The sequence below is a fragment of the Zerene cesonia genome, chromosome 3 (genome assembly GCF_012273895.1).
Source record: "Zerene cesonia ecotype Mississippi chromosome 3, Zerene_cesonia_1.1, whole genome shotgun sequence".
Classification (NCBI taxonomy): Eukaryota; Metazoa; Arthropoda; class Insecta; order Lepidoptera; family Pieridae; genus Zerene; species Zerene cesonia.
In genome coordinates, this window is record NC_052104.1 from 405,801 (window position 1) to 430,830 (window position 25,030).

Genomic DNA, 25,030 nt, shown 5'->3' on the forward strand with positions numbered 1-25,030 from the left:
TTTATTACTAGCAGCGCCCCACGGTTTCACCCGCGTAAGTCCGTATCCTGTAGGAATATCGGAATAAAAATAGTGATCCCACTAATATTATAAATGCGAAAGTTTGTTAGGATGTGTGTGTGTTTGTTGCTCTTTTACGCAAATATTACTCAACCGATTGCAATGAAATTTTGTACGTATGTATAGCTGGACAACTGGAATAACATATAGGCAACTTTTTATCCCGATATTCCTACGATACGGATACGGATTTCCGGGGGTGAAACCTAAAGGCGTAGCTAGTTTTACTATAATTTAAACCTACGACACAAAGCCTATCCCAAAATCTAGTCTAGATTAAACTCGTCAATTAGCTAGATCCCTGAAACAATGTCACCCAAACCACTCCATGACATTTGAGAGGTGCTCATAAAGTGACACTTAACTTTAATGACGTCACAAAACGTACGAACACCAGAGTACGTTCTGAAATTTTAATGCACTTTTAAACGCGCCTATTTTAATGTCAACGTCAGTTTGTGATAAAAACATCACTAAGTGTCTACGGTAAAAGAGCGTTATGTGAGATCATTATGAAAGGCTAAGTGATTCTTTTATATTTACGTTTGAAGCGTTGAACTAATATAAAGCAATTACGATGAGTTCTTCTAAACACTTGGTGATGAAATGTATAATGGAAACTTAAATATATTTAAAATTTGAACACGTGCATGCTATAATATATAATAAATAATGACTGTGTTGCGAAATCCTAACAACATATTTTACCAAGTATAGTACAAAACTTTTTTATGTGTTACTTCGTAACTGTTAAAATTGTCACTTCAAACAAATTAAAATTTATTAAGTCTGTTCTGTCAATAATATTTTTTAACAAAAATCGAAACCGCCATCAAATTCTTAGAACTAGTGAAGTCGGTTCAAAATAGAACATAAAATTTGAAGACTTTCACAGTCAACCAAACATTTTTGATAACGTCATTTACTTCCTAAGCACGTGTCATCAAAATTATGTACAGTATGTCAGATTAATAATTCATAGACCATATAAGGCACTTGAAGACTCTCTTTCATTAACTAAAAAAAAAACATTTTCTTCCACGATTGGCAAAGGAAACTAAATTATGTCATTCGAAAGTCGGAATGCATAAAACCACATTTACGGTTCTGCAAGCAGGACTGGACAATTTGCGACCCTATTTCATAGCGACTTGTTCTCTAAGAACGATGACAATGCTATAACAAGACTTGGAGAATTTACTAAGAAATTGTGAATTTAAATTCTTTTAAATGATGTAAAGTGGTTTAAGTGGTTTACGTAGTACCTCTAATATTATTAAAAATGCAAATGTTAGATGTTCGTTTATTACTTCATGGCTTGCTAAACAACGTGTAATGCTAAAAGTATCCAAATGAAATTTCCAAACATATAGATACTGTTCTATATTGGACCATCTTTTATTTAAACAAATTTTAGTCCGCTCGATTATGTTTTTTTGGTTTTCTAACTCCGCAATCGCTATAAAACATCTTATTTTGAGATTATTTTAATTTCTCATTTATAAAGCATTTAAAGCTAAAAACTAAGCATTTCAATTTGTCAATATTTAATCTACGTTATTTCTAAAATCCATTTTACAGACATAATTTATTCACCTCTCTTAACGAAACAATGGCCGTGCTAAATTGTCAATTCTTTTTCTTTAGCTTCGAAGGTTCAAAGCCATTTCAAATGTCAAAATGACAATCGCTAGCTGATCGAGTTCTGTGCTCTATTTTTCGCGGTAAAATCGTAAACGTCAAGACTAAATTAAAAAAATACTGCTGATGTAAATCATCAAAATCCATTTCACAAAGTTTATAACACGAGTGCTATACAAAAATATATATGGTTATCTCCTGTTGTTATTTTTGTTAACCTTTTGCTCAATTGCCGAGTATTTTTTTCGAACCAAATTTGTCATATAAATATTATAAAAATATTCACAGATAATATGTATTTTTAGTTCAAAATATTTCATACATTAATTAGGCAATGTTAATTAGGCACAAAATTAAGCAATTCCCGCGTATAACTCAATAAAGAGGTTCCATATTTACACAGATAATTAAAACCGCGACACGGTCGCGTGAATTAATTCAATTTGTCTGTCCTTTGTGTTATTTAACGTTTTTGAGTGCAAATTAAATTAATCGGTGTTGAATTAATTATTCGGGTAGTCAAATGACCGTTCGTTTCGATATCAGATTTAATAGAAAAAATATATTTATTATTGTAATTGGAGTAATTACAAGTTCTAAATAAAAAAGAAAGACTAAAATAGTCTTTATAATACAATGGAAAATACCAATATTTTTCGTCTTTATTTGAGATATAACGCTATTATAGAAATTAAATTGTATGGGAATTAGGAAATATATGCATTTGATTGAACACTCTAAATGTTAAAATTTATCTTAATTCTCACTTCGGATCGTTATTGTTTAAAAAGTTGATTTTTATTTTATGAAAACCATTTGCATACATTTTTTATGACTGGTGAGCAATTTTCTCTTTATAGAGTTTTGATTTGAAACGGTGAAGGAAAACATCCTGAGGAAGCCAGCAGAGTGAGAGTTAAAAGGTCCCACCCACAACCCTAGGAGTAGGTCCCACCCACAACCCAAATGGCCAGCGTGGTGGATTATGGCTTGTACTGTCATAGGAAGTCTGTATCCCAACAGTGGGAAAATATATGGGCTAATAATGATGATGATGATATTCCCGGGGACGGTTAATATGACGTTTTCAATCAGGAATTATTCCAGTGTAGGCAAAAAACAAATCTGTATAGATCATTGAGCGCCATCTCTTTCACACACAAAAATTACTTCTACTTCGAGGCGTCGTGGTAAGAGATAAATAATGCAAAAGTATTATTTTTTTTTTCGTTTCTAGGCAAGACTCGATTTACTCAGGACTCGAATCTAAGACCATCCAGTCAAACCGCTGACCACTTGTATATGTTATTAAAATTATGTCAATGAGTTTCCACTAATTGTAAGTATTATATTTTATGAATAGCAAAGGCATAACTTCTCTTAGAACTTTTCGAAATATAAATTTTCCTTTGATCATAACTTTTTGCTAAAAAAGATACCGTATTATATTTAAGCATATTTTTCAGTGACACAAGTTAATTATTTCTTTACCTTGTATGTTTTTTGTCATTTTATTATTTAGTAAAATCTATCCTTACTTAATATGATATTATAAATGTTATAGTGTGCGTGTTTTGTCTGTTTGTTTGTATTTATTTTTAGGTTAAACGAGCATTTTAATGCTAAGATCTTTATGAGTCTGTAATGGTAATGAACTTGTTACTATGGTGAAACATCTTATTCTTTCAAAAATTTCTCATCGTGTTCCCTTTGACAATGCAAGCGAAGTCGCGGATAGAGAGCTAGTACATGACTATAAAAGTTTCTAAAGTTACACTACTATAAGTAGTTTTATAAAATCGGTCTTGCAACGGATATTGTGTTAAGGTTTAATTTCCTCTAGTAAGAGTATGTAGTATACAGATCCGAGTCGAATTTTAACAACGTGAATCAATAAATCTTTTCCAATTTTTGTACCTTTATTGGGCACATTTTCTCTCTAATTAAGATAAAGCTAAATAATCTGAGTAATGTGAAGAGGCCTGTATTGTTTTGTCTTCGCTTGCTTTGAACCTAGTTAATATAATAATTGATATTAATATCAGTGCAGCTGCTGATACGTCTACGTCAATATTTATTTATTTTATTCATAAAATTTACTTTACTGCTGTTTATTAAATAATGATAATAATTTCACCAATTACATACAAAAATACCAAATACAAGGGTCACCAAATCAGATAAATTGTGTGACAAAATTTATGCAATAATTGCAGAACTACAATTTTAAATTTTATACAATCATCAAGTGTTTTTGGTTATGATTTACGTTTCTTTATATACATTAGTTATACAATAAAAATCAAACAGAAGGTAAAACCACAGAATAATAAGTACAAGTAGTAAAACCCTTAACCCGCTTCCAAGTCAATAGTCTATATAGTATATAACGTTTTCGCGCCAAACGTACGCCGCATAAAATACTTCCCGATGGTTTAGCGCCTTTTGCGATTGTGCAAAAAGAATTATAGAAGCTCGGCGAAAACGTGCAGCAATTGAACAAAATTGTGTTCATACAAAAGTGGTTAGATATAGCCATTCTTGCTTGTGTTCACGAAAATACTGACGCGTTGTTTTTCTTCGTTTTGTAGAGTGTTAGCAACTCACCATCCGCTGATATACATAAATGTTTTGTGCGATACTATTATTTCCCATAAAAAGTACCTATTTTGAGACTATCTTACTAATATTATAAATGCGAAAGTTTGTTAGGATGTGTGTGTGTGTGTGTTTGCTGCTCTTTCACGCACAGACTGCTGAACAGATTGCAATGAAATTTGGTACGTAGACAGCTGGACAACTGGAACAACATATAAGCAACTTTTTATCCCGATATATATATATGGGATACGGACTTACGCGAGTTAAACCGCGGGGCACAGCTTGTAGGTTATATATGTCAGATTTTCCCTGATATAACTTGCCTTTACCTTTGTACTTCAATATATTTTTAAATTATTTCATCGGCTAAAGTGGCATAATACGTGAATACATTGATGCAGAGATATTTTTTCATTTACAATATTAATATGGATAGTATATTGTAACGCTATTTTTAATATCCCTCTACAAAGCCTTCCTTTTAATGAAAATTTACGAGAATAGATATGATTTCAAGTCATCCAGAAAGGTACCTTTTCGCATATTAGCTCCGGTATTCTGAAACGAAGGAAATTTTTGTGACAGTTGAAATTCAATATAGTTTCCTAATATAATAAAACAAGTTTGCTTAGGTATTACGAAATAGATCTAAAAATATTTTTTGAAATAAATCTACAGATTTAGTCACATTTTGAATCTAGTCTTCACCAGTCCATTTTTGCCTGACATTGGCCTGGCCTGGCTCGTTTCCTTTTCCTTACCCTTTCCAGTCCATTCCTTCTTTCTCATCTCATCAATCCTTTCGTTATCCCTTACCCCATAAAGCGGGCAGCGCATTCGCAGAGGCACTGCCTCAATGTTCATGGGCGGTGGTGATCGCTTACCACGAGACGAACCGCCAGCTCAGTTGCCCGCTATGACAAAAAAAATCTATTTTGACATTAAATAAAAAATAACCAATATCGGTTTACAAGTTACAATGAAAATATCATCAATATCGCCACGAATCATAAAACACAGCGGTAGGCGTAACGCGAAAGCATCGGCATAACACATATCGCAATAAAAACGTAAATTTCAATTCAAATTACGCGCGTTCTGTAACAAATGGGGGTGAAACCCATTACCTGAGAGGAGCATAAACCGCACATTATCGTTCGCAAATAATGGAATCGTAAAAGGGTTGTACAAAAAGAATACCCGTAACTGAACGTAATTTTCGCGGAACGAGTTCATTAAAAAAAATAACGTGTAATTGCGTTCTGAAACGGAAAGGACGTGTTTTAATAACGCAGCGATATAAGGGGTTTTTATACGTTTTTGTCATTGAATAAATGAACTGGCGCGCAGAAGAGTAAAATGGTAGATATATTTATTATGAGTATGTATTATCATATGTGTATGTCATACTGAAACTGTGTGTCAACTCATTGATTGTTTTTTATATTATAGCAGGTAATTGAGCTCGCTGGTGGTTCGCCTGATGGCAAGCGATCACAATCGCTTGTGAATATTAGCATAGGTAGTGTGTCTGTGAATGTATGTTTTTCCGGGGTTAGGGATATCCTAGTTTTCATATGAAAGGTTTAAAGATTGCAAAAAAGGAAGGACAAGGAGGAAGAGAAAACGGACCTTATTGTTTGATTATTCTTACCTAAAAGTGAATAAAATTCTAACGTAACCACCGATGTTATATTTTGTTAAATGCAACCAAAAAACGAATTGCTTTATTATATCTATCAATAACCTATACTTTTTAGGTACCTTGTGTCCAATTCATAAATTCAAATACAATTAAAGCGCTTCAATATCTCCGCTCGACGTTTTATAAATTAACAACGAATCGATAGTCGTGGCATGACGTTTCGACAAAATTGAGTGACAGCAAATTAAAATTTGACCGAATCACACCGAATTTTCAATTTATTTGTAAATTTTAGCAGCCTCCTGCATTAAGAATTATATATAAATTACCAAAATCATTCCTTCATCATTTTTGTTTAAGTCCAAAATGTAAAATCTCTTTGTTATATTTATTCTGCCTTAGTGCCTACAGAGGATGTTTCATCACGAATGAGTGATCCTGGCATCGATCCCAATGGGCTAATTCTAAAGTTTCTATAAAGCACAAAAGGTTTTGTTACTGACTTATACCTAAAGATCGACTCGTAATACTAACGTGAAATATATTTGTCCCATTTGTCCCATATGCCACTACACCACCTAGTTTTCCCCTCTTATATTGAAAACTGTTGGATATTATTAAAAAATGTATATATTAATGCGATCAACAGCGTTTTTTTATTTCTTTCTACTACATTAGTAAAGTATAAAAAAAATCATCTTTATTTAGTTCTCACAACATTAGTACATAACAAAAACTTAAAAATACAGATAAATAAAGAATAATAAAGTAAGAAGTAAGAAGAAAGTAAGAAGAATAATAAAGTATCGCACATTGTTACAAAAGCAATTAAAATAATCATTTTTTAGACTCTTTAATAATAAATAACTTAACGTTCCCATCATTTTCAACGTCACCACCATCCGTCCACATTTCCTATGAACCAACTTAGTTGTAGATGACATATGATTATTTTTTTGGTCTTCGCCCGTGCCGCTCTCCCCTCAATGCTATTCATCACCGAATAGAGCAATGTTGATCAGGATATTTTACATTTAAATTGTCAAATTCGTTTGCTCACTTATCTGATATTTCTATCTATTTTCCTCCACCTTTTAGGTATAACACTTGAGTATAAATAGGTTGTATTCAGGCAATTTCAGCATGGAAGCCCCTCGATATTTCCAATATTCAGAGAAGACTTGATCGATCAAAGAGTAGGAACCACGGTATTACGGCTTAAAACGTAAAGATTTGCTTAAAATATTCTGAAATAAAATATTCAATGTTGTATTTGGTTTTAACCCCAAACGTAAAAGGTTGATGAGTTCGCATAGAATATCATTATATATAAACGGATACTATATTATGTCTTTTAGCATGTTGTTGTTTATATAATATAAATAGTATGAATTTAATATTGGAGTGATTTTTGAAATGGTCAGAACTTGAATTTTAATGGGATTATATGACAAACAAATAAAAAAAGTATCATAAAAATCATCTGTTCGTCCCTTAAAAATTTATAAGGTAAAAAACAGTGGAACTGATACCTTCCTCCGTTTTTACCCGACTACTTGGTACAGTGGTTAACGCGTGAGCTTAGAACCGGGATAGGTCCTGGGTTCAATACCCTGTGGGGACGCACAATAAAAAATGTCTCGGTCTGGCAGGACACAGAAGGCTGATCACCTACTTGTCCATAAAGAAAATCGATCATTGAAACAGCTGTATATCATCTGCCCCATACCCCAGTAAGGTACACGGAACCTTACTTTCCGTTTTTAAAGTCGGTTTAAAATCAGGCCTGACATAAAAGCAAGTGAGACATTCATTTTGTGCTCTAAATATAAAAATGTGGAAAGCGTGTTTCTTATCGTTATCGTTATTTATTAAAAAGTATGTACTATAAAACGACTGGACTGTCCATCTTTGCTCGCGTGCATTTTTCTTTACAGTGGATAAAAAAAAACTGTTATGGAATTTTCTCTATGGAAATTCATTCAACATTCAGTGTAGTCTTTACTTATCAGAAGGATATACACATTTTCAATACAAATAAATATAAAATGTGAAGAAAAAGTCCCTATTTACTTAATTATTAGAAAGTCAATCTAGCAGAAACAATAGTCTCAAAATGTATTAGGTTAGGTTAGTGTAAACATGGATAAGGTTCATAGTTACCTTATTAAATTTATGTTTAAAAAACCTTATTATGTGTCCCACCATCTTTAATTGGAATTTTGACATGATGTATAATACTTAATTTGTCAAGTTCTTTCATTATACCCATACCACAGATAATATATTAAATATATGTAATCCGACATTTTGTGGTGGCCGCCATCTTTGGCTGATTTTCATCAAACATTTCTAAGGACCAGCACAAGAGAATGGCTTTCAGAATAACGAAGCACAGACACACTTAGAAGATCCCTGATCCTGTGTCGGGGACTAAAAACAAATGGGTACACGATAAAAGCCCTACAAAAGATATGATTGTTGCGTTATTACTTTAAAGAGACAACTTTTATTGAGGTTTCACATTTTCTGTATTAAATTCCTTTCCGTTCTTTTATCGCAGCTTGAATACTAATAGAGCTATTAGTTGGCGCTTATTTCTATTAACCCTTTACCCCATTTTGTATTTATAAAAGAAGCAAACAAACACAAAAAACTCTTAATTTTTTCAATCTATTCATTTGAAATACACAAACCGATTGAACGTATGGGTTTGATGTTAAATAAGTTAATTTATTAATTCTAATATGAAGTAATCAATTATATGAATAGATTTTTACTCCAAAACTATAATGATATCGCAATCATAGTCTATGACTAACTTTCTAATGTCTAAAATTATTACCTAAATAATATAATTTTTACATAATAAATATTGATTTTTCCCTAATAATATAAATTCTGTTTGTGTGTGTTAATCTGTCTCTTCTTCACGAATAAACTACTAGACAAATTTGTATAAAATTTGGTAGAGATTATAGTTTGGGACCCAAGAAAGGATACATGGTAGTTTTTATCCTGCCAATCCTCCTAGAATGAGAAATCCCCGGGTTTTCGTGTTGGATTACCCATCTTTTCCTACTGACTTCACGGGCGATGTCGCGAGCGAAAGGTTTAAAAATTATAAAGACTTTATTTATTATATCTACCGCCATTTCATTATTGTTTTTTATGATTCCTTATAAGATACCAATATACTTACTCATCATTCAAAGAACTTTAACATAGGAAATAACGCCTTAAAAATTTCGTGTGAAATTCCCTCAAAACGCCCCACCGTAGCATACGTAGCGTTCGTAGCAATCCGTAGCCACATCGTAGCTCAAAGCGAAATTGAATCAGCGACAACGTCAAAGGACCGCCGTAGCCAACCCTTTTCGATTCGGGGTTTACTGAACACTAGGCTATTGATTATTATTATAGCGCTGCTCCTGAACCGTGGGACATTTAATCTTAGTTCTGGAGCTGTCATCAAGTTATGGCTCTCGTGGTGTTATGCTGATCGTATATTCTTTGTTAGTATTATTGCTTAACAATAACGTTTGTAAGCCATAATGACATTTAAGGTAGAAACCTTTTTTTTCAACTTTCACAAAGTATAATTAAAAAACCTCTTAGGAAATTAGTCAATTGTTAGAAATGTCTTGTGCCTTAATATTTATATAGTTATTGACGATATATAATGGAATAAAAACGATGTATAGTAAATTAATGGGATGGTTATTAAAATCAACAACGTGTGTGTGTGTGTATGGCTGTTTGTGTAACTGTGTGTGTGTGTGTGTGTGTGTGTTGGAACTACATAAAAATTTTCAAATTATTGTAAAATCAAACCCACATGGGGATGTTGTCAACGAAGTGATTATAATCATGCGGATTATTAAAGCGGTCTATTAATTCCCAAGATTATAATCGCTTCGTCAAACGCGTCGAATACCAAAATTAAGGAAAACAAGATTACAACACACCGTGTAATCGTGTACCATAATATGCAAATGCTAAACCACATTATACACTGCGACTGTGACAAATAATTAATGTCGTCATATAATTTATACGCATAACTCCCACTAGTTACCAACTGTTACGTAACGAGATGTAAAAATTGGAATATACTTAGTAGCTTATAATTTTGGTTAATTCTAATATACTATCCTATCCTAATATTATAAATGCGAAAGTTTGTAAGGATGCGTGTGGGTGTTTATTGCTCTTTCACGCAAAAGCTACTGAACCGACTGCAATGAAATTTGGCACGTAGACAGCTGGACAACTGGAATAACATATAGGCAACTTTTATGCCGATATTCCTACGGGATACGGACTTACGCGGGTGAAACCGCGGGGCGCAGCTAGTACATTATAAAATATTAATAACAAATACATGATGGATAACTACCGATTTCAAAATATTATAATATATAATACAGTATATTCTCACACACAGTATAAACTCTGAATAAATTATTTATGCAAATTGTAGTTGTTTAAATAACAAAAAAAAAATAGTGTCGCCAATTACGTTCACTTATATGTGTGTGTGTGTGTGTGTGTGTTTGTGTGTTTGTGGGTGTGTGTGTGTGTGCGAACATCTGCTTATCCATAGTACGTGCTTATAATTATATAAACGTATAATTGTCTTCACTTCCCCCATTATCATTGTCCATTATACCAGCTGGAAACCAATCGAATCCTACTCCCAGAAGTCGGTTAAGCACTTACATCATTGAAATGTTAGCTGAACTATACAGGCTGCGAACTTATGTAACACCGAGCACAATTTTGGCGCATCGTTGCTGCACTTATAATGATTAATATTACGTTCCGATGCTTTCAAATTTCATTGGATTTCGAAAAGAAAATTATTCTTTTGACTGAACCTCCAAGGTGCTACTGAATATCAGCGCAGCGCATTACGCATAACACATGCTGAGTAGTTATCCTTATTAGCACCACGCCGATGAGCTGTACGTCCACCTTCTTATTATTAGCGTGTAAAGATTGTTTGTAATGTTAAATAAATATTCTTTCTTTCTTTCAAAAGACAATGCCGATACTTAAATGTTTATGAAAGAACTGATGATGCTGTGGATGGTAACGTTTTAATTTTAATACGATGTGATTTCGATGAAGTACTAATATCCTAGTACTATTTCAAGTATCAAAAGTCTATTATAAAAAAAATATATATATTATATATATATATATATATATATATATATATATATATATATATATATATAGTATATGATGGACGAAATAATTCTTATTTCTATTTTTTTATTTATAATGGAAATCACACAATTTAAAGACACTAGAGGAACTTAATTAAAAAAAGACATTCAACGGGGCCATGAGCCGGTCTAAGCACATATAATGTTCTATCAAAAGTTAACTTTTTTTGGTGAAAACAGAATTTAAAACACGTTCACACATTTAAATTTATAATTTTAATAGTTAGGTACTACATATATGCATAAATAATACGCTTATATCAATAAAGTAAAGTTAAACGACAAAGAAATAAAGTCAAAACCCAAAAAGACGTAAAATATTTACTGAACAAACTATATTAATAGAAAGCATACGAATATTCAAAGCGGGCCCTAAACAAACAATTCCACTATTTGCAAACTCCTCTCTAAATATTTATTCAAGCCTTTTAAATTATTATGCTTCAATATAATTTTGTGTCTGTCAAATAAGATTTGATACAATCATCTTGCAAGTGTGATGGGTGAGTGAGTATTTTGAGTATGGAAGTCGAGCACGCTTCAGCACGAATTGGGCCAGCTCGCTCTAGGGAAGGTATCACACCCGTATTATAGAAGATATGAGATATAGAAGATATGGCGTGAAATAAGAGGAAGACAGAAGCCTATATCTATTTCCTTACCCTTCCCAATCCATACAATTAATGGATCGTGTCCTTAACCTTTATCTCTTAAAAGCGGACAACGCATTTGCAGCGACCCTACATCTGCAAATGTTCCTGGATGGTGGTGATCGCTTACCATCAGGCGAACCACCAGCTCAGATGCCCGCTATAACGTGTCTTTAGCATCATTGCTTCCGAACGGATGATTCTTTTTTTTTGTATGAAAATCCGTCAAAGATAACTATCGCCACGAAATTGTGGATTAAATAATTTTAGGCGTTAGTGTTTAAAGGACTTTACGTGTACTACTATAGATTATAAAGTAAGACTAATACTATAGTATAGTTGTACAAACTAAGATGGCCGCCAACAGAAAATGGGATCAGGGTTCATTAAAATTTTTAATTTAAGTATCTTGTATTAATTAAAATTCGAAAGTTTCACTTAATTTTAAAACTTAATAAAATTGCCCGAGCGTTGAGTACCTATTCTAAAGTAAAAGCAATATTTCATAATTGGAAATTATGCTTACAAAGTGAAAAGTTTTGTTTTAATACATAGATTCATGTAAACACGATAAACACTTTATTGATAAATTCTTCTGATTCTGTTCATAAGAGAGTATCACATGTTTTTATCATGTCAAAAATTAAAGATCTGCATTCAAATAAGTTAATTTATATGGATGCTACGATGTTCCGAATTAAACAAACGTGTATCTTTAATATAAATGACGTGACATCGAACTCTCATCTCATGTCATCATCTCGGTGTTCTGAATTACTTAATCCATCGTAGCATCGCCTCCAATTCAAACCCTTTAAAGAATTTCTACAATGTAGACATCAGAAAATCCGCAAACCTCGCACCAGTTCAAGCGTGGCATTCTTGCACAAAAACCCAAACAGATTAAGATACAATCTCCCCGTATTGAACTCCTCAGGTTCAATTGAGCAGAAATCTCTTAAAATGCTGCGAGCCGCTTTCCCGTCTCGAGTGCCAAAAGTAGGTCAAGGCCTAATCCTTCGACTTAAAAAGCTTATCATTTGATGCCACAGCTTTGGTAAGCGTAAATTAATGTTCAAAGGTAAATTTTATCCGTGTAACTTTAAAGTTTCAGGTAATGGAGATAAGAGCTATATTATAAATGGGAAAGTTTATTCGCCTGTTAGGAAACGGCTGTAAAATTATTTTGCAGAGTACCTCGTCCCCTTCTGGGGTTGGGTAGATGCAAATTATATGTGTTGTATGTGACCCGAGTTGATTTCAAGTTGTGGACGAGTAAGTGAACAAGCACTGGTATAGTGCAGTGCTAGTTTTTGGAAGATTTTAAGTAGTAAGTTCAAATTAAATTAGTACCTACGTATGAAAGGGTATTTATAACTATAGTTCGGCCGTTCATAGAATGCGTTCCTGACACATCGCGAATGAACTGACGACGTAACTTTGTAATGGCGTTGCAGTTAAAATAAAAATATTTTTGCTGGTTGTTTACCGTTTTAACAAATGATGAGCATTAAAAAAAATTATTATATCAATAATCAATGAATGTTATAATTTTGTGCCAAACTGAGTGTCAAATAACTTGGTAAACAATATTTTTCTAAATCTATACTGCGCTATTACAAGGTTATATCAGCGCTTCATATTTGTAGTGCTGTGCTAAAAATAACAGGCAAGTATCGTTATCTGTTCTTATACAGTTATACTTATAATATAAAATAATACGTTTTGTTTTTCTTTTTAAGAATTTGAAAATAATGGACTATAAAATAACTTTTATGAAATATAAAAATATAATTATTATTGATAATAATATAATTATACACGTAGGCGAAGATGATGATGAAGACACCACCTCCTCAAGCGAATCGGAGTCTGATTAATATTCTGTACACATATTCAATTATTCATTCAATTTTATTATATGAATTACTTTTTTTTTGGTTTCCACTTAAATAACGAAAATATAAATTTTAAATGATTCCGCCAATTTAAAACGAAAATAGTCTTAAAATAATGCGGCGGTTCATTTTGGAGGAACGGTAATGAACTCAGTGTTATGTTGTGCCCATCACTAGTCGTGACTAACTGATAGGTGTCAGGAACGCATTCTCTGAACGGCCGAAGTATAATTCAATCAAAACTATTTATAGTAAATCAAAATATTGGATGTGTCAGTTTGTAACATTGTCATCTATAACAAGCATTCATTTATTTTTATCCTTTGAAATGCAATATCACTCTATGCCTTTGAGTGTACCATCATAGCAAGAATGTATAAGTTCAATAACATTTTCTCAATAAGCTCACAAGAATGACCCTTTGAAAATGGATTCACAAATAAGCTTATTAAAGTACATAAAGAATCAACTGAAAGGCTAAGCTGGCTTGAACTGAGATAGAAAAACATGTTATTCTCTAACTCTTTAATAAAAAGATTATTTGAGAAACCTTCAAAGCACTTTTTATATCGATTCGTGAATATTTAATGTAAATACATAAATTTTGAGATGTTTATTTGTTTAACAGCATTGCTATATGATAATGCTAGTTGCGCCGCGCGGTTTCTCGCGCGGATAAGCCCATATATACAATATACATAGCAAGAATTGTTCATATTCTGATGTATATGCTGAATTATTTTAAAGTTTAATTATAATTCATCCAGTAGTTTTTACGTGAAAGAGTAACATACATAAAAAAACAAACATAATATTCTTGGGATTAGTAGAATGACTTGATTTGGTCTTTAATTAGTTAGACATTTTTAATCGTTTGTTCTTTCATATTCAGACCAAAATCAAATGCAATTTTAGCCATGCCAGTACGTATATACGTATGGACCACAACCAATTCATCTCGACCTCTGCACAAAAAAGACATGTTCTGAAATCTAGCTCTGACCCACATTGTACGTGAAACGAAACAGAATTTTTTCCCGAGTAAAGTTATACTGATCACACTATCATATGTCAACTAAAACGTGATCGACACGGTATAAAACCTTTGATATATTTTCACTATAATTGGGTCCATACCCCTCTCCATTACATGGATAATATTTGAAGAAGAACCCATATAACTCAAGTTCTTTGATAAACACAATACATATAAAATGTAAAAGCAATTTTGATGAGAAAATTTGGTAAAAACAAATAGGAGTATGATAGATGTTTATTTCTGCTGGCATTATGAACTAGCTTACCGCGTTTTCTCTAGTAATACTTTAAAGCGAAATAATTTTGTATTTGTATGTCCCAGTTTGACTTGACGTATTTTAAAATTCTTACACCAGTAGAAGCTACATTATGCTATTGAGAATGGCTATTTTTATTTCTTATTTTTCATCCCGGATGAACCCGAATGCAGCAGGCGCAAGGGATTAGTAAAAAATAATAAAAAATTACGCCTTGTTACGTTTTGGTGACAGAAAAAAGAATAGCTGTGTACTACTTTCTACTTTTACTCTAAACATTCTTTGGTCTAATTAATATTTTACAGATTATGTATGCATGCTTAAAAGTATTAAATACTTAGATACTCGTATTTTTTCATTTTTTTACATCTAGGTACTGGTACTGGTACTGCTAATTTTTTTTTTGTTTTAATGTCCTGCGAACAATTTTGACTAGTCGGCCCCGAAAGAAACCGCCACCACAAATCAACATTCGCAGGTAAAGCTGCTGAAATGTGTTGCCCGCCTATAAAAGATAAATGGAATGGACTGGGAATGGTGAGGAAAAGGTCTTCTGATAAAAGCCCAATCTATATAGAAGATACAGGCCCCTGGATAATTTCCCGTGTACTATAGTGGGCAATTTCCAAGACACTATATGATTACAGGACTTCTAATGCGAGTCATACAAAAGTTAGCCAGCTATAAATATGCTTGGCGCATTACCACGCTAATGAGCTCTGTAATGAAGTCAACAGCGGCGTAATTAAAACCGCCTTAATCACCAAAACTTTATTCCGTGACAGCGTCAGTGGAAATATTGCGCTCCTGTTTCATTTTTAACGAATCAACTCATAAATGTCAAACGAACAATGCTATGTTGGTGAAAAGATAGTATTCCGCTAATAGTTTAATTATCTGTGCTCATTGCTTATAAATATTTGAAAAAATAATTTCGAATTGCCGCCAGTATGTTAGTTTTTATTCATAGTAGGGCAGCGCTTGACCACGATCTCGCCTGCTGGTGAGACGTGCTCTTTCACTGGAAGACCTCCAGAATGTACTCCATATAACGGGGAGCACAGACTTAGGAAACATGCTCCAACCCCTTGCGGTTCGAATCAAGTTTGTTCTTTAAGCTTTAAATAAATTAACGATAATATAAAATAGAAGCAGAAATGATTTTATAACGATTAGTTTGAAATAAAAAATATGATTAAAGAAGCTACAGAGAAAGATAGTAAGAAAGAAAGATTGAAAGATACTAAGTGATTGCTTTAATTGTCTATTGCATGCACTTCTCTTCGTAGTAGTTAAGTTCATATGGTTCCTCAAAAAAATAACGATAATTTCGCATTATAATATTATTTTAATTATTCAAGACAAACTTTGTAAGTAACTCGATACATCGATATTAATTAATCTACCCTTCCAACATTATTATTGCTTCTTGGAAAATTTTATGCGAAGCGAGGATAATAAAATAAAAACGATTATTCCTTGCTTCCATCGTTTTTCCGCGAACTCAGACGACTTATTTTGTAAAAATGTCATTTAAATAACAATTAAAAAGTGAATTTAATCGCCCGTTAATTAATTTAAATCTTGTTTCTGAATGAGTTGTTAGAAATTGAAGATATTTAGTGATTTATTGTGTAACGTCTTTTAAAATTAGAACAATAAACCAGCTAGTTTCAAACGTATTCAATCTTCAACCGTAATTGAAAAATAAATTTTTAAACTTAAATGAGATCACATGGGAGGCACCAGCTTTGCAATAATAAAGAATCATCAAAATCGATTCACCCAGCACAAAACTGTCAGTAACTAACACAAAAGTTGAAGTCTTTTGAAGTTGGTTAATAATATGAAATTACTACATCTAAAATATGCAGATCCTAGAACATCTACCGGATAGAGCTCAAACTGACTTAGGACCTTAGTCCCTTGACATTCCGTTGCACGTGCTGGCTCTCGGTAATACAGTTACCCTTATAAGGTTAGTTCACAATGTCAACTCAGTAGTGCTTTGTATTATTTGTTCACTAGTGTATAGACTCTAATTATGAACTTAAATCGTCATGTCAATTTTGAAACGTTTTTTTACAAAACTTTAAAGAGCGTTATCGCTTATTAGTTACTAGCGATCCGCCCCGGCTTTGCTCGTGGTACACACATAGCCTATAGCCTTCCTCAATAAATGGCCTATCTAACACTGAAAGAATTTTTCAAATCGGACTGGCAGTTCCTGAGATAAGTGCTTTCAAACAAACTCTTCAGCTCTATAATATTAGTATAGATTTGTTTAAGGCAACTGTTGCTTTGCTAAACCAACTTCCAAAAAAGGGGGAGGTTATCAATTCCACTGTACTTTTCGATGCGTTTTTGTGTTTATCACATCAACTTTATACTGGCTGAACCGAATTTTATGATTCTTTTTTATTTGGGTGCTGGTGTCACCCAGTCCTATTTCAATTAGGTTTAGTATTGGCAATTAGAAGGTAATTCAGTTTTTTGTTAAAAATAAATAATTCAGGTGTTTTTGTTATAAATAGTTATGAAACTATTTCACATTTTAATTAAATAAAAAATGTATAAAACCTCAACTATTTACACGTTACGTACATAAATATATTTCCATTAGTGACCAGAAAAGCTAATGGGACTGAAACGTCAGATTTGTTGGTAAAAAGGACCAAAAGCTGTTAAATCTATAATCCTATTGCCTTTACCATAATCACCTTTCCTCACCTGAGTATTTCGGATTTCTTTTGATGTACCGTTACGATTTACGGCAAAAAAAGTGCCGAGCAATAAAAATTGCAAATTTATAGATGTGCGCCGAGTTAATGATGGAAGCTTTTACTGGAGAGGCTTAAACGTCTTTGAGTTTATTTTATATCGCAGGGGAAAATGTTTTCATTTCATTTAATATCAAAACGTAACACATGTATACACAAACATCTAGATCTATTTTTATATCAAGAAATTAACCTTAGCTAACAAACACATGAACCTGTCTGTTAGTTTGTTCAGTATCTGAGAAACATATGTATCTATTTTACTGAAACTTTATCTCGAAGATAACCATAACTTAGCTTTAACTTGATTGGGATTTAGCCTCCATCCATTCGGGTCGAATATCGGATCGTAAGATGAGTATGATACTAATAGGGTATCAGCTAATAAGAAAATGTAAAAACTATAGTAAATCAAATAAAAATAAATTGTTCTTTTATGTTAATGTTTTGATTCACTATAAAATCTATTTATTTCTATTTAGACTAATTTCACAAGGGTTTCAGTTCCTTACTAAAATAAATCTAGTGGAATGAACATTAAAATTCAATTTACAATTTGAATGGGACCAGACTTATATGGCTGGCTTATAAAAACATCACCAAATCGATTCGTCCAATCGTAATTTTATACCTAATAATTATTAAATGGAGACTCCATCCATGTTGTTGCGAGCATGTTAATGCTGCTTTTGTGTGTTATTGAAAAAATAATGCTTTTTGCTTATTTTTTGTTTTTCTCGGTTCTGCCTCGGATGATGTTTTAACAAGCTTTTAAGTAGAGATTATTGTTTACATCAAATAGCAAAAGTGACAAACTTACAAATCTGCATATTACAATAGATTAATAACTTCATCAATGTATATTAAAACATCATCTGTTTACGAATGATTCTCCCAAGAAGATGATCAGCCTTGTGTACCCTCATCATAATCATCAGCAGCCCATATGTGTTCCTACTGCTGACATACAGGCCTCCTATGAGGGTTCAGGCCAAAATCCACCACGCTGGCCAAGTGCGGGTTGGCATAGTCACACGTCGTCGAACTTTTGATTCTTGGACATGCCGGTTCCTCACGATGTTTTCTTTCACCGTTTAAGATGATGGTTTCAATGGTGTTGTTGTCCACATGTGCAGATAAATTGAAAAAGCGATTAATTTCCTGCACGCTTCCCGACTTATCGATATTAAAGACCGATGTTCTCACCACAGAGCCACCACTGCTTTTTTGTGTACCCTGCTAGAGTGAAATCCCCATCGCGACAAGAATTCCATCATTCAAAAGCATCGTTTCGATCTCAGACAATGTCATGTCTGCTACAGATTGAAGTGCCGCCTCGAACTGTCAAAGTGTGTCGGAAGGTTTTTGGCTTCGTGCCTTTGTTCTGTACTCGGTCAAGTGTAGGCTGACGCGACACTTCTGCTATAAGGGACGCCCTGATTAAACATCGATTCTTGGTGCCCGGTTCTTGAGTAATGTTGGACAAAATTAAAATTGATCGTTAGACGGATTATGGTTAATCTGTGAATGATATCGCTAATGGTATATGATGTAATTAAAGTTAGGGGAATATAGAAGATTATGTCGTATCGGGCTAAAAACTGTGGTGGCTCAGTGGTGAGGACCTCGTATTTAAAGTCGATAATCCGGGGTTCTAGACGAGGCGAGCGTGCGGGAATTAAATTGATATTTCTATTTATCAGTGCAAGTGACCATATAGACCATAACTCGAAACGATAAAGGTAAAGATCGCGAGGAAACCCGATTTAAGCTTGACGACATGCGACTTCTGCCAACCCGTACTCGGGTCGAGTGCTGAATTATGACCTGAACTCTCATAGGTCTGCTTGGCAGTAAAGGGAAGATATATGGGCTGATGATTATACTTATCGGTGTACATATAAAAAAAATGTATATGCGTTGAATCGCATAAGAATAGGATCGATTCTACGCCATTTAGTGACATATAAATTATTAATTCAAACAAAATAATGTTCTAACTTAAGAAATAAAGTTTGTATTTAAATTCAATGCAAGTGTCGGACAAAATAAAATAAACCACTATTAAAATACAAAGAACGGTACAAACTATTCTTAAAATGACATTTTACACGAAATTGACCCATAAACGTTGTATGTTATAAATGAGAAATTTTTTGAAAGAATAGAAAAAATTCGATGACGGGGCGGGATTCGAACCCGCGTTTCTTGCCTAACCGTAGCAACGTTGTATGTTATATATTTATGAAACAATGTCAATCACATCATAAAATGAGATACATTTGATTGGCCTATCCAACCAGCACTTCACGGTGTACCCAAGGCTTTCGCTTGAAGTAGTACGACGCTGTATTGTAAAGTTCAAATACACAAATAAAACAATAAAAGAGTCACCTCGATATATTTAATTGGCCATTCAACCAGAAGCGCTATGTAGTAAGCTTTGAAATTAAAAACGATTGTGAAAGCACTCTGCAGATCAATCAGGTGAATCAATTACTCAGCAAAGCGGATTTAGGCTAGGATTCACCGTAGGCCTTATTGATATGATATTGAATAATCGCACTAATATTATAAATGCGAAAGTTTGTTTGTTTGTTTCGATGTTTGTTCGTCAATCACGCTGATACTACTGAACGGATTTTTATGAAATTTTGTATGCCGACAGGCTATGAGCTGACTTACCCAAGTATATATTATGTATACATAGGATTTTCTGTGTCTAGTATAATATAATATAAGATACAAAGCCTATGTGTTCTTTCAAAGTGGGTTTATTTTAAAAACCTTTTGATAAACAGCGGTGCGAGTGTCATAAAAGACAGTTATTTATTAGAGATCAAACGCATACTATAAAGACGTGAATGTAAAATGAAAAAATACAATAATAATAAAACACGAATAGAAATAAAAGAAGTGAAAGGTATGATGAAGTTTATGAAATCGTCCCTGACAAAAAGGAGCCACTCAGCTTACGCTGTGATATTTCACTTTTATATTGAATACTTATGTTCTATAAAGAAACTCATTTTTGAAGCAAAAATAGAGACATTTCCAGAAAGTTATGTTAACCTTATGCAGCCGTTGTTAAAAACAATTAGTACAAAATAAACAAATATGGAATCTTTGTTAATCACATATTGATATTCCATTTATTATTTTTCGTAATGAACTTGTGTGACACATCAGCCGTGGTACCATACATAGCCTATAGGCTTCCTCAATAAATGGGCTATTTAACACTGAAAGATTTTTTCAAATCGGACCAGTAGTTCCTGAGATTAGTGCGTTCAAACAAACAAAATCTTCAGCTTTATAATATTAGTATAGATTAGAAATATATCCAAATAGAAAAATTAAAATTTGTAGCGAGAAACACGTCGTAAGAGTAAATTGGACACGATTAAGTAAAACATCGTTCGCATAAACATTAATTTATTATCTCTTAGCCCCAGATGACGCCACTTAATCAGAGTTAAAGTGGTTGTAACGAATGGTCTATCTATTTATGTTTAGTATAATCTAGTATAGTTTTATGTTATCTGTGTGTAGTATTATATTATCTGTGGCTATTTAATTTTATAATATTTCGTGTTCTTTGTTTATATTGAAAGTAACTACCAATTGAATATTGTAGTTATTGCATTTATTGCATATTTCTTTATCCATTTATTTGTTAATTTAATAACATATCTCGTAAGAATAGTTATTTTTACATTGACGGATGTGTTTTGATTTTTCATTTATGAAACAATAACTAAGATTAAAACTTAAGTCGTAACGAAGTTAAAGTATGATAAGTTAAAATCCCATACATCTCTCTGATAAAGATATATCTGATATCATATATAGATTTAGAAGTTGTTGTAGAATTAATCTTGAAAGTAATATAATATTATAATAATATCTATTTGTGAACATAAAATCTCAGCTGTAATTACTTCCGTATCTGACACATAATAATTATATATGGCATAATGATATCAAAAATTGGGTTACCAAAGAACCCATAAAACAAATTTTTGCCAAAGACTTGGAATAATAATAATTTATTTAATTACTTGTAAGGTTAAAATGAGGACCTGCGTATATATTCATAATGTAATTGTATTTATCATATATAATTGTAATTTGCTTTAATCGTTTGTGAATTAAGGTAACGCAATAAACCACTTCATTGAACAAATGACTTACATTCCTAGAAATCTTGTTTTGTACCTGGAAACAAATGGATAGATTAATTGAGAGGATGTCTTAAATTCTAGTTAAATTTGTTTGCAGTGTTTTGATACTGAGTTAAACATATTTTTTAATTTCTATATAGCTATTTACATAGCAGAAATAAACTTTACAGTTTATTTCTTTTTAAACTATTATTTTTTATTTAAATATGCTTTCTATCATTGTATGTAATTTTTTTTATAATATATATAGACATGAAATCTATTACAAAACTTTCGAGGCAAACAATTTAAAAGATTCCCTATTGATATAACACATATAACTTAATTATCAATAATTTTGATTCAATTTATAAACACTTTGAAATATAGTATTTAAAAACACAGTCGAGCGCGCTTTTCTTGAAAATTAAAAATACGACCTGAACCGAGTTTTCCTGTATCATAAATCACTATGGAAAATTCATGTTTTATTATATTCTAAATTTCAATTGAAAAATTAAACAGTTTTTATTTCTTTTTAAAATCTACTATAATAATTGTATATATTGCTCTTGTAAAAATTGTCTATCTATAAAATATTTTATACAGTATCCCTTTTAAACTACGCATACCTACTAAATATAAAAGATTTGCTGACAAATAAAAAAAGTGAAAAGTTCACTACAGTAAATTAGTTAGTTTTAAAACTTAAAAAACTATAATAAAATACCTGTTTTAGTATTATTGTTATTGTTTGCCGATGACGCCGAACTAAAGAACGACGCTCCGGTCAGCCTCGCTCGCCGCAAAATCCACCACATCTTGATAAGTTTTAAACCCGAAATATAGACAAAACACAACACCCAAAACAGAAATGTTGATCAAAAACCTCGAATAAGTATTTAAAAGTTAATATCAATGGAGTTTTCAGTTATAATGATACGTATTTTAGTTATATTTTCGTATTTTTATCGGCAATTTTTAATGAACTTGACGCGGCGTTTTCTCTTGGAGATCGTAGTATACTGAATTTCAGATGGTATAGGCTTTCGCGCGTGCGCCGTCACACAGGTGAAATATATTTCAGGATTTATGACGGAGGCTCTATTGTTCTTGACGAATTGTTTGTTTTAATTTGTTTTATTTAACCTTTCGCCAGCGTGTCGGAGTAATTTCTTATCCCTCTTGAATACTTGAATATTATAATTAGATTTTTGTTTAAAGAAGATATTCTTAATTCATGTTCGGTTGCTTGTTTTATAACAATGGTGATATTAAATATATTAAAGTTACGTTATAAAATAGCAAAAGTAGAACAAATTAGAACAGACAGATAATTTAAATTAGTTCTTAAGTGACAGTAAAGGGACCTTTGTTTTTCTTAGTTAAACGAATAATGAAATCCAGGGTCAGAATTTTTTTCCGTTTATTACCGTAACATAAAGCCCATGCATATTCAAAAGGTAAACATATTATAATACAGCGGGATGTCCTAGAATCAAAAAGTCGCAATGATCAACTTGCATTGGGATTACGATCTGGATTATGGGCTTAACTAGCACAACCCTGAGTTCTATAGCTATTTATAGGTATTTAGAAATTAAAAACTTTTCAACGGATTTTAAACGCGATTTATTCATTATATTATTAACCCGACGTTTCGAACACTTTACAGCGAGCGTGGTCACGGGGAGACTGAGATGTTATATGTCTTGAAGGTCATACAAAAATTGTTGTTTGTGAACTACCTCCACCTATTTCTCCGCAGTTGGTATGTGGAGTATTTTTCTGGAAGTTGGCAGTATTGGCTGATAGTGTCTTCTGGTCTTTTGGTATGTCTGACATGGGGTTTTAAGTTCTTAATAACAGAATCCCAGGTGTTAGAAAGCTGTAAACCATCTTCTCTATTGAAATTTGGATGTTTTTTAATTTCAATAGCCTCACGTACAAGTCTTGGAAAAAATCTATTTTCTCTGGCGAGGATTTGTAGTTGGTCGAATCGTAGGAAGTGGTTGTTGTCCAGAGTGTGTTCACATACCGCAGACTTCTCGTAAAAACGAAACACAAGAAAATACTATATTTATAGGTAGCTAATTTTTACACAGGTATAAGAATTGTATGGGCTGGAAGTATCACTACTTAGTTAGTTTAACGAACATTCGAAAAAGAAAATGTTTTTCGAATGTTATTTCTATTTTTAAATTCTAATTTGGACACTTATTTTTGCTATTTTGTATGCATAATTTCAAACACGAATTAAAAATGATTTTATCATTCTAATGTAAGAACATCAGCGAAATAAGTAAATAATTGAAACGAAATGAAAATATAACAGGAATGTCTTCAAACCTTGAAGGTTCAAAGGCGAGAAATTTGTGATAGAAACATCAAAGGCGGAGATAATTTGTGTGAACCTATATAATTCAATCAAATTGAAGTGCTCTGCTTGGTGTATTATAATAATTGCTACTTATTTAATGCAATGTTGAAAGTATTTGCAGAATAAAAAATCATTAAATAGTATAAACAAACTTACTTTCTCTGTCCCTATGTCCCTATCTTATCTTATACCTTTAAACGAGCAATTCTTGTATATATATATATATATATAATTGGGATCTCGGAATCGGCTCCAACGATTTTCATGAAATTTAGCATATAGGGGTTTTCGAGGGCGATAAATCGATCTAGCTAGGAATTTTTTTTAGAAAATGTCATATTCGTGTTTTATTCGTGTTTTTTTTTTCCTGGCATCTATTAGTGAATAGTAATACTATTTTGCTTCGTAGATAGCTGGACAACTGAAATAATGTCATATTCGTGTTTTATTCGTGTTTTTTTTTCCTGACATCTATTGGTGAAAAATAATTAATTTTGCTTCGTAGCTAGCTGGATAACTGAAATAACACAGGCACTTTTTATACCAATATTCCTACGGGATACGAACTTACGCGGTCACAGCTAGTGTATGATTAAATCTTTACAACTACGCAACGGATTTTGATGGGTTTTTTTTTAATAAGTAGAGTGATTCAAGAGGAAGGTTTATATGTGTAGTAACAT

At 32.5% G+C, this 25,030-nt stretch overlaps 1 protein-coding gene across 1 annotated transcript in view; it reads right to left on the reverse strand.

Annotated features, from left to right (window-relative positions):
- Window positions 1-22,956, reverse strand: part of LOC119836378 — a 102,693-nt gene extending 79,737 nt beyond the window's left edge. The window contains exon 1 of the mRNA XM_038361686.1: window positions 22,698-22,956. Within this exon, the coding sequence (XP_038217614.1) occupies window positions 22,698-22,788 (91 nt within the window). The 5' untranslated portion in view covers window positions 22,789-22,956. The remainder of the gene's footprint in view (window positions 1-22,697) is intronic.
- Between the last annotated feature and the right edge of the window lie 2,074 nt (window positions 22,957-25,030).